This window comes from Penaeus vannamei, chromosome 10, assembly GCF_042767895.1.
Source record: "Penaeus vannamei isolate JL-2024 chromosome 10, ASM4276789v1, whole genome shotgun sequence".
NCBI lineage: Eukaryota > Metazoa > Arthropoda > Malacostraca > Decapoda > Penaeidae > Penaeus > Penaeus vannamei.
This window is the reverse complement of record NC_091558.1, coordinates 18867514-18879242: the sequence shown is the minus strand read 5'-3', so window position 1 is coordinate 18879242 and position 11729 is coordinate 18867514. Positions and strand designations below refer to the sequence as shown.

The window sequence follows — 11729 nt, the reverse complement described above, 5'->3', positions numbered from 1 at the left end:
CAAGGAATATAATAAACAGGTAAGATGTAGTACTAGATATTGGCTCATTAATGACTAAATACTTATTGAGCCATCTATGTGTAAAGACAAGTAATAAACTAAACACTCAAAGGGCATGACATGAACTTACATTCCATCACAGGTGACATCAGATTAAACATGGCTACTTGTGCCTCCTAAAGCTGTTGAAACCACAGCCGAATTGTGAGCATAGTGAGGAAAAAGTCTCACAATAAGTCATGATTTTCATTTTTATATATTATGGTTAATAAAAGATTCTTGGTTTTGGAAGAATAATCCTTTTTTATGTTTGATATAAAAATATATAAAGCACAGATATCTAATAACACTGGATCTCTATGTACATCTTTACATGAGATGTCATGGTGCCATAATCCTGATAATTGTTTTAATGAAAGAAAAAAAAGAGGATAATTTATTTCATGAGTCATGGTAAAAATGCAATGTACTTATTAATCTATAAATATTCAAACAAGAAAAAATAATATCAATCTCTTCAGAAATGCTTTCATACATTTCAAACTCAATACCTGGTCCCCTTGTATAATACAAAATATATTTCCTCCACTCGGCACTCTAAAAGGTTTGCTTTAGCTACTTCCTGGAAACAATAATTCTCTCCTCACCATTAACCCCTAAGGCAGTGGTTCTTAACCTTTTTAGTCACAGATCCCTCTAAGAATCTGATGAATGCTATGGAACCCCCTTCTTAGAAATATTCAAATAACTTTCTGTATAATGTACTTTATTTATTGAGATTTGATTGTCTCATACATATGTGAGATACACAAACTATTATCAAACTTTAAAGTAAACAATCTAAAAAAACACACACTAGTATATTGTTACTTTTATCTGATCCTCCCAGACCTCCTGAAACCCATCCACGGACACCAGGTTAAGAACCCCAACCCCATAGGACAGAACCAGATTTTCCAGACTCTCATATCAGATCTTCTCTTCAAACAGCTTGATGCGGAACTTGCTACACATTATATTTAAACTCTTTATGTGTTCAACAACTCAGTAGCCTAATGCACCCAAGTATTGATCATGTGTTTTGGTTTCATGAAACTCTGGTGCAGCAATGGATTAGGACCCCAGCTATTCTTAGCATACAGGAGGTGGCAACATGCAAGAACTGTAGTTGAAGCTATGCATCACTTGATGTTTTTATATTTATTGTGAAATTCCCATAACAGATCATGTATTCAAACAGCCTGTTGTGAAACTTACTACATCATATTTAACTTCATCTGGAAGTATATGAAAACTCCATCCAAGGGGTGTACAGGGGGGGGAGAGATTGTCTCATTTTAGTACTGAATGTACTGGCTGCTCAGTGAATAGTTGCACATTTTTACCAACCTGCTGGTCACAGAGCAAAAAGACAATAATCTGATTCAATTCCACTGCTCCAATCCTTTACAAACATGGAAGCAACTATAAGTAAACACATGGAGCTTATTACAGTCCCTCTAACTTAAAATAAATTATTACATAAAAAGCGATTATTATAAAAACAATATTTTATTTACTTTATATCCACTTTCAATTCTTATCAGCATACTTTACATACTGCCCTTAATCATTTTCAAGTTGCTGATGCCACCACCTGCGAACAATAACATGGTTATTGGAAGTTGGAGGCTGCTAGAAGGAATAGCCAACCCAAAGGCTGCAGAATATCACCATGTTGGGATTTGATTACCTTACAATCAACAACATGAATGTAAGGTAAAAGAAAATCCAACAGTTGTGACCCACATGCTTGCACTGTTACAATTTTGTTTTAACACAATTTGTTTTGTTAATTGATAAACTTTTATGCATATAACTATAACACAATATTTAATCTAACCATTCACTAGAGAGAAATTATATAAAAATTAGAATTTAACACAATATCCAACTTTAACAAATAAAAAACAAACTTACAACAAATCGGGCCAAGATAGGCAGAATAAAATATACAATGTTTACAAATATTTCCTTCATCCAGATTCACTTGAACTCTTTTTTCCAAGAGTCAGGTAGAAACGAGACTTGTGAACAACTACAAAGAAAGGGAAAAGCTATGTTCAAACTTTTCAGTAGCACAAATGGATTTTAGGTTTACAATTAGATCACTATTGAATGCAAGGTAGATTAGATATGACCTAAAATAATATCAAGTCTTGTAAAACAAATGTAATAGAGTATGGCTAAGTTGAGTGAGTAACATAACAAAGAGTCTGTCTAAACTATGAAATGTATTAAAAACAGAAGACTTTGAACTGAACATGGGCACCTTTTTCAGACAGAAAGAACAACTTTGATAATGCAAAAGCATAATGTGAATTTCTGCATTATTTCAAGTACACAATGCCGATTCTATTTTTCTTAACTGCCTTCCTTTACCAGCAGTAGCAGGCAAATAAAGTATAGTTTTACGACTGTCTTGTTTAAAGATGAGCAATCAGTAAGCTTGTCCATGGATATAGCACTGGGACAAACAATCAATGGAATATTTCAAGTCCAAGACAGGGTGTTAGTTCTATTCACATGTTCAATCAAAATACAAAACTATATACAAGGATTTATCATTCAGATATATTCTAACTTCATTTTGCTGTAACACCGTTGCATATAACAAGTTGCAAACATTTACAGTTTAACCTAAAATATTGCTAGCCAGAGTATTGCCAATCTCCTCCTCTCTAAACATTATTTTATGGTACATATGTACATATTAAACCAACACTTTGGACTTTCATATTGTAAGAAAAAATGTCTGTACCTAAGATTCTATTCTTCCCTAAATAAAAATAATAATAAATAAATAAGTTTACATCAGCTACCAGCTACCTTCTTGTATAAAAACTATTAGCAATCATAATGCCCTATAGCTGTAGAAATCTAAATTTATAAATGGCTCATTACTAAAATCAATCTTAAATGACAGCATTAACAATATAACAGACAAAGACAACCCAATGACTAGCATAATCTAAAATAGACCATTTAGTTAGAGTATGCTTCATACTGTATCCCGATTCTTGTTGTTGGGGTGAAGAGTCGAACATGATGCCAAGGTATGCCAGGTGAAACATCGCCAACAGTCCAAAAGCCAGGTTAGTACAGATTGTAAACACTGACCATCCTGAAAGACAGTGTCATGGTATTAACAAATACATTTTATTTATTGAAAATATGAGAAGTAATTTTCTTGTTTCAATCACATAGTGTGTTTGTAAAATCAAAAGCTGGATAAAATTATTACAGCATATGATATTTTGCCCATGGTTTACAGTAATTTCCCATATACGTATTTCTTATTCACTCAAAGCTAAATTTCCATTCCCCAGAAATCTTTTACACATAAACTTATCAAAATATCTCTAAGACTATTCTAGTTTGCTCATTTTTGTTTTTCCTAACCTCTTTGCTTTCCTTAAAGTACCGTAAAGCTAAAATACCCAAGTCAAATAAAAAAAAAAAAGCATGTTTCAACATCTTTCACAAACAGGCTAAACCCTAAACAAATGGCCTAAGGAACAAGATTAAAATGCATCTATTGGAATCAAGTCTACCAATAGGGACAGAATCATGATTCTACATTGGTAACCACAGGGGCAAGAGATACTAAATGCAAATCATTTGATCCTGCTATATCTTTTCAATAGATTAAGCTGCAATAAAATATGAACATGAAAGCATGCTTAAAGGCAAAACAACCTGTATACCCAATTACATGTTTAATAATAAAGACTGAGTACTTCATAAGATGACAATCAACAAAAAACATATTCCTAAACTGGTTTTGGGAACTTCAAAATAGAAAATAAATGATTCTACTGAGAGAGACATGGAAAGAAGAAAAAAAGAAAGGAAATAGGGATAAATAACATACCTTTCTGCGAATGTCCACAATTCTCTGGGCAGGGTCTAGCTAATATACAGGCATCAAAGGCGCTTGCTAGCTTATATCTGAGTGAATGCTCAACATAAGTATAGAAGCCCAAGGACAAAAGCACAGCTGCCAGTTGAAAGTTCAGACCGTGGAAAAGTGCCGACATGCTGTAGGTGAATAAAAGTGCCCAGAACACTCCCAGCTGCCCTCGAACTGGCTTAAAGACATCTGAAGAGTGACAAAAAAAATAATGTTAAATATATCATACTTATCTGATGATTCAGCTAGAACAGTGGTTCCCCAACTTTTTGTGATCATTAACCACTTTTCATACATGACCTTTGTCCATGGCCCACTGCCAAGTATAAACCATAACTATAAGGACTGTCTATAGTCCTACACTCACATTAGGTCCATATAAAAACCATTCTAGCAAATCCTGTAATTTTATTGATTCCATATATTTTTTATTTTGTTAAGTATTAGCCCCTCTGTGACAGGTACAGCTATAGCTATCATAACTATGACATACATACACATCATGACTTGCAGTAGGTGGGCCAGATGTATACAGCTTAGGCCTAGCCACAAAATCTAACATGTTGCATAATATTAAATCACAAAAAATTCAGGCCCCATCATCATAGCTTTGTTAGAGAAATTTGTAGTTTACCTTTGCTGAATCTCATATAATTATTGAAAAGTTATTAAATAAGCACATAATGCATATAAAAAATCACAACTCACATGTTTTTAGCCAATGGTGCATGGGCATATTCCAGAATACCACAACCTCCCCAAGAGAACGTGGAACCTCAATTGATCCTGGGTTAGCAACTCCCACCAATTCTAGGCCAGCTAGTAACGCAGAAACTTCACTCATGTATGAAACAAAGTAATGGCTTGTTCGAAATGCGAGGGCATCTCTGTAAGCCAGCATCCATCTGCAACAACGGTGGTCTTTGTTATGAATAATGTTTGCATTGCTGCTACTCAAGTAACAAAGCCTCTGATATATATTTCTTTTCATTATCAATAAGCTACCAAAAAACTTACTATTTGTTTCCTTCCAAATACCTTTATACAGAATCGTTACTCATTTCATAAAGCTACAATTTGTGCACACCATATAACTTTATAGTGAATTCTCATTCATACTGAACCTATATTATCATGCAATATATTTAGAAGTACATATTAAGGTGATATAAAGTATTCCAATATAAAATAATGCTGCATGTTCTTACTTGTTTCCTGGGTCTGCTAAAATCCATGATATAACACATGTGGATTTAATCAAAAATAAAAGGCTGGCTGCCAAACTCTGTAGGATCCTCAAAATTGGCCATGTTTTCTGTTATAAACAAATAAATACTCATCTTATTAAAACTCATGTCTGTATACATATATCAATATCATTTCATATATCCAATCCATTAGTACAAAATTAAGTTTCTTTGTAAAACAAATCTAGATTCCTTTATAAAACAAGTACAATATCTTTTTATAGCATATCTATTCTTTAATAGCATAAGGACAAAATCATGTCTATAAAACATATATCTTCATTATAAAAGTAACCATCACTTACCCAAGATGCCGGTTCAAGAACCTTCATATAGGTTTTAAAGGAAACCCATGGACCAAAGATGATTGAACCAGGATTCAGGATGTATCCAAGGAGCTCAAAAATGCCTGGGCAGGTGGTGAGAGTGCGAGCATCAAGATCATATCCAACAGATACCACCTTCATTAGGATGATCATCTGAGCACCTCTTATGCTATGCCAGTCAACTGGATCTGCCCACCATAACTCGCTGGAAAAATGGTACATTTTCAATTGTCAATTGTTTGGAGAAAGAGCAATAATAATAATAATAATAATCAAATAAATGATTACCTGCTAGAGGATTTTAGGTTTTCAGTGATGAAAATGAAACATTAAGAATATTAAATCCATTTGGATTAAAGTGAGTATACAAAGCTATTTGCGATAGTCAAATCACCTCAAAGGACAAACATTACAAAGCAATTCTTTGTTTACTAATCCATACTTAATACCTTTACATGGTATGAACTTACATCTATTTGCTCATATGTTCCATGAAATAACAAAATGAAATCAGATGCTACAAGCAAGATAATTTTTTGGACTTCCAATTATATTTTCACCCATATACTGTACATATTCATAACTAAGCAATTTTTTACACTAAAAACATTTGAATCTATGATGTCTGTAAAGAAGGGTAACTAAAACACCTTGTACTATTGAAAAATGAATTGCTGAAAACAAAATGATGGTATTTTTGTGGCTAAAATCAGCATACTTCCTTGCTTTGTCTGTAGTTTTGAGATTGGTATGAGACAATGATCAATATTTTTTATCTATAAAAGGGGTATATATGTGTGTTACAAAGGAAACCAAGGCTTATCATTATGTCAAAAAAATCTCTGATAAATAAGCTGAGAATGCAAGCAAGTTCATCTGTGTGCTCAATCAGCAACCTATAAGAAGAAAAAAAAAAAGAGAAAAAGGAATTCTACTATAACAGGTCTCGGTTATTCAAGTCCACACTTCAACCTGTATATCATGGGAAAGCCAGTACACAAACTGGTCTATAATTGAATAGATTTTCTGTTCACTGTCAGGAAATATAACATGGAACGGACAGATATCTTCTAAACACTACCATTTACTAATCTTCTACAACACTCTTATCTGTCTGCAAAATGTCAACAGCAATGCTTAATATAATTCAGTAAAACTATTCACCCATATATCAGTTACCACTCACCTTCATCTACTTAATGCACATAACCTCCATCTCACTTTTAAATGACCTATGGTGCCAACAAGAAACTTCCAAACACAATAAAAAAGAGAACGAGAAATGAAAACAGTTCACAAACTCACCACACGGTCATGACAACCACACATGCCACACAAGTCCAAGGTCCGCGGCGGGCTTTCACTAGTGCATTTGAGATGAGAAGGGACAGCCCACCAACACCCGTCAGAGAGGCCATGTAGACAGTGCGTTGGCCAAACAGCTGCCAGGCCACCACACAGCCACATGCAGCAGACATCAGGTGCACAAGACATGCAGGAACTCGCACTAGTGGAGAGGATGCAAGGGAATAGGCCTTTTACATTTTGGTCTTATGGTTTTACTCTTTATATTTTAGGCATACAAAATTTACTCTGCATAATGCAACCAAAGAGTATCGTCATTGAATATCAATAATGGACTGTCTAAGAAATTTTACATATAAATTTAGACTACATTCTAAATATACCAACATCATTTACCTATATCAATTCATAAGGTTACCTTTACAAAGAACCCACCTACTGATAATCCTGAACACTAAACTTGATTTGTTTTAAATTTCATAATTCTATCTAATCTAGATCTATCAAATTTTAGATCTTCATAGAATGTTACTAGGATATCTATAAAAAAAATTGTTTAAGGAAGCAAAGTTGAGATATACATGAAGGTTCATAAAAAACTCAAACACACAATACAGTAATGCCATATTTTTCAGTTTTACAATAAAGACTACTGATTTACATCCAGTTACTCTAATTTATTTAATCTTAGCCCAACAAAACATGACCCTTGTCTAATTCCACTTGTTACTACTGAAAAAAAAATCAGGTTACACACGCCATTGAACAATCAAAGCAAAAAATTTCAAATTTTCCCAAATCTAAGGATATAGCTTAGAATACACAAAACAATATGACTTTCACTGCAACCAAATTATACACAAAATATCTATATTCTTAGAAAAGTGAAATGTCTCATTATTTGCCCACATCATAAACACACAAAGTCTCTTTTAATATTACTAACCAAAAAATAAATAAAAATAAAAATAAAAATAAAACAAACAAATCCATAATCAATGAGCATGTTATTTATTCAACAATAAAAAATATGTCTAAAATGTGCTCATGGTTAGTATTAATGTGCTCATGGTTAAGATTATAGCAAGTGATATTTAGTGTAGTTCCCTTTTAGGGGACATTCAAGAAGGAAAGTGCCCTCGTGTGTACAAAATAATTGAAGATAAAAGATTGGGGGAACGATAACCTCAATACCTCTCATCAAATTTCTCTGCACACTACCGAAACAGCCCTGCAAGATGAACATAGTACAAAAGACAACAAAAAGTTTCTTGGACTATCCAAATACGTAACAATATTAATAATATTTTTCTGAAGATTTGCATACGGTTATTGTTACATGAGTACTACATAAGTCACAGAATTTCTTGAGTTTATTTACCATAAATAAGTGTCTCAAATGTTATTGATTTCATTGTTACAATACATTACAAAATCCATCAATGTCATTCACAAGTTTAATCTATTTCATTTATGTTGACTGAATTCATATAAGATTTTTACACTTTTACAAACATTGTGCGTGCTATTTCTGATAAATCAACCTGACCAATAAAATTCTTTATTCTCTTTCATATTTCTCTCAACAATTGTCAAACTGAACTGGGTACACCTTGTCCATCACAAATCAACAAACTATGTGCATCTAATTTACAACATGAAAACTTTCTATTTCTGTTCGGTTACCAGATGATGCCATTCCTATAATGGTCAGAAACAAAAATATATATAGTACTCATAACACTTTTTTCCACATGAACTCAAGCATTGCAATATTTACCCCTAACTGAGACTTTAATTCCTAGGCTCTGAGTATAAAGCACACTGTCCATCTCTTTACAGCCTGGAACTTAGGCATATAGTATTAACATTTACTGTAAATTAATTTACTTGGCCTAATCTAAATATAAAAAATAAGCTAAAACTTCAACCTACAAGGTTTATCAAATATATATCAGAAATAGTATGTTTAGATCCAATTTACATACTTCTAAATATACATCAGATAATGAAGGACATCCTCATAATTCGACCATCCATCTTCCTTCTGTATACATCTAAAATATATTCAATTTCACCACTAGGCTGTAACCAGAACATATAAGCTTGGTCTACTTTCAATTGAGATTGACTAAGTAGCCACCACTTCTCCCAAAACTATGCATGACTTCAAAAGATTCTGGATGGAAGATTTACTGGACATTTTCATACTACCTACAAAAGAGGACATACAAAAATACCATGAACTGGTAATATCAAATCTGGTAGTATGAATAACCACTTCTTCATGCAGATAAAGTTGGTATTAGAAACAATTTATATGGAAATACAGAACTAGGTCCAACCTTTGGTTAGAGACGTACGTGGAGATCACATTACCTTGGAGTGAGGGATATCAATTAGCATAAATCAATGACACGCTTTATACAACAACAATCTTCAAATCAATATATGAAAAGGGAATACTTAATTTACAATCAAACAAGTCTTTGTCATTTTGTAATACAAGAGACAAATTAAAACAGATATATGTTCCCCTGAAACCGGTAGGAGATATGGAATGATGTAAATAATATGACGATATTTTGGGTCTGTATCATTTCTCTGACTGTCAAAAATATGATAGATGTTATGAGAGATATCAACAAAAACACAATTCATATCTGAGCACCATCTTCACATCCAAAAAACAATTGAAGAGTCATGATTTGCAAATGAATATGTATATCGGTCATAAAATCTACAAGAACAAAAAGGAAGTCTTTTACTTAGCTACTTAGCACATAATCTCTTGCAGGGGATAGAATATCTAGAGAGGAAACATGACATGATATTTGTTTTATGGTGGAAAATTAGAAAGGAAAGAAGGGTGGAATTAATGAGTCCATGTGTTAGTATTTTTTTCATGAAATTAAATGAGAGGAAACTCCAACCAGCCTATGACCTTCAGATCTTTTTATCATGCTTGTCTAGTGCACATGAATACAAATGCAAAGATTCTTGATATCTTTTTTTTTAATATCATCTATTTTGTATTTTCAATTATTATGAGATTAAGATTCATTACACTTATTAATAAAAAAACATGTGACCATCTTGGATGTCTATGTATTATATGTTCAATCTTATATATTGAAAAACTGCATTGCATCTATCTAATGAATTCCTTTAAAAAAGTGTATGTATAATGTAAAAATCTTGATTTAAAGTTGTCCTTTATTTGCAATGAAATCTCCATAACATCAGCACTTCAATGCTTGTCCTTTTTGCATCCATCTATACACATCAACACCCACACCTAAACCTAAAAAAATCAGCTATTCTAATTCTAGTGATGATTCATAAGTCACCTCAATGATCCCGGTTACTACAGCCTATGCCCACAGATATCTTCATTGTTATACTTATTGTGTGTTAGGTTTGTGTAAACAATGTTCAAATATCAATGAGAAGAGAGGAACCACAACAAAGTTGGAAGATTCCAATTTTTTAGACTTAATGCAAGTCCCTTTCAGCTAAAGACATTTATCATAAAGAATATGAAATATAATACATTAAAGGGCAAAGATCCTTCCTCTAGTATGGCTGAACTGTCTATGAAGAAAATAGCAAATAGTGATCAATAGAAAGATTTTTCTAAAAGATATCTCTGATACAGATACATAAGGATAGTGAGAGATGAAAAAAAAAACATTTAGAAAATGTACACCACCCTAGCCTTGCAGATTCACTCTCTCCATTAAACATAAACTCTATAGTGCACTTTGCTTTATATTTCATCCAACATAAATCTTATCTAAATCTTACAAGAACTGTTCTAGAACATCAGGACGCAATGATTGGAATACTTGTTAATTTTAAGAAATGCCCTCATCTTCCAACACATGAAAACATACGAAGAAAGAAGTAAGGCTATCCATACCTTTTTCTACCTTTTGAATAAAACAAAAAAAGCAGAAATGTAAAACATTCAAATATCCAAACATTAGGATAAATATATAAACATAAAAAAAACAAGTTATGAAGCACATTACAGCCTTTCCAAGGTAACTGATAATCCTGCAGGAAAATTCCATTCACAGCAAACCAATATAATGTAACATAACCAAACCAAAAACCGGAAACACGATAACAAAATCAAACACAGCTTTTATACTCACCAAATCTCGTGCTGATTGAGAAGATCAATGACCACATCAGAATATTATATAGGTGGCGTGCAGAGTCTGTGACCGTTGGCACAACACAGTACTCATACAGCTCCGAGATTGTGAACTGCGACTCCATGTTATCGTCATCCTCCCACGGCTCATCTTCCGGGATCTCATATATTTCCTAAATATGTCATATAAATTGTTAGTCCATAAATGAAACAAATACTTTGCCTTCAGAATTATCATCCTAATGATACTGTAGGAAGTTTGAATTAAGATATTTTGCAAATTGGTAATTGTGTTTGATATGAAGAAATCAGGTGCAATGTAATTTCACAGAAGATTAGTTTGCATAGATGGAAAAAGATACAGTGAATAAAAAATAACTAACTCAAATATCTTGGACAGTATCTTGGTATAAAAAGATGTAAAAAATAAATAAATAAATAAATAAATAAAACAAGTCAAGCTAATGTACTTGAAGAAAAAAAATATTTGATTTTGGATGCTTAAAGAAAATCCAAGATATGCAAGATTGCAAACTAAACACTGAGACTGAGATTAACATCTAAAAATAATAGAAGTATAGTAATTAGTGAAGACAGATATAACAAAACATAATCAATATTAACAAGACAATAATGAAATAAAGAAAAACAAGTGAACAGAAGTATATTTAAGATTACAAAACTGGTTCACTATACAAATATGAAAACAAAGGCAAACATACTAAAAGGAGTAACAT

The 11729-nt window shown here is 32.6% G+C and overlaps 1 protein-coding gene across 1 annotated transcript in view; it reads right to left on the bottom strand.

Moving 5' to 3' along the window:
* Nucleotides 1-282: 282 nt before the first annotated feature.
* The window catches only part of por (Protein-serine O-palmitoleoyltransferase por), a 14273-nt gene continuing 2826 nt past the window's right edge, over nucleotides 283-11729 (bottom strand). The window contains exons 3-9 of the mRNA XM_027371101.2: nucleotides 10991-11165; nucleotides 6831-7032; nucleotides 5505-5730; nucleotides 5161-5267; nucleotides 4661-4857; nucleotides 3914-4141; nucleotides 283-3163 (exon numbers count right to left, since the gene is read on the bottom strand). Coding sequence (XP_027226902.2) covers nucleotides 2955-3163; nucleotides 3914-4141; nucleotides 4661-4857; nucleotides 5161-5267; nucleotides 5505-5730; nucleotides 6831-7032; nucleotides 10991-11165 — 1344 coding nt within the window. The 3' untranslated portion in view covers nucleotides 283-2954. The remainder of the gene's footprint in view (nucleotides 3164-3913; nucleotides 4142-4660; nucleotides 4858-5160; nucleotides 5268-5504; nucleotides 5731-6830; nucleotides 7033-10990; nucleotides 11166-11729) is intronic.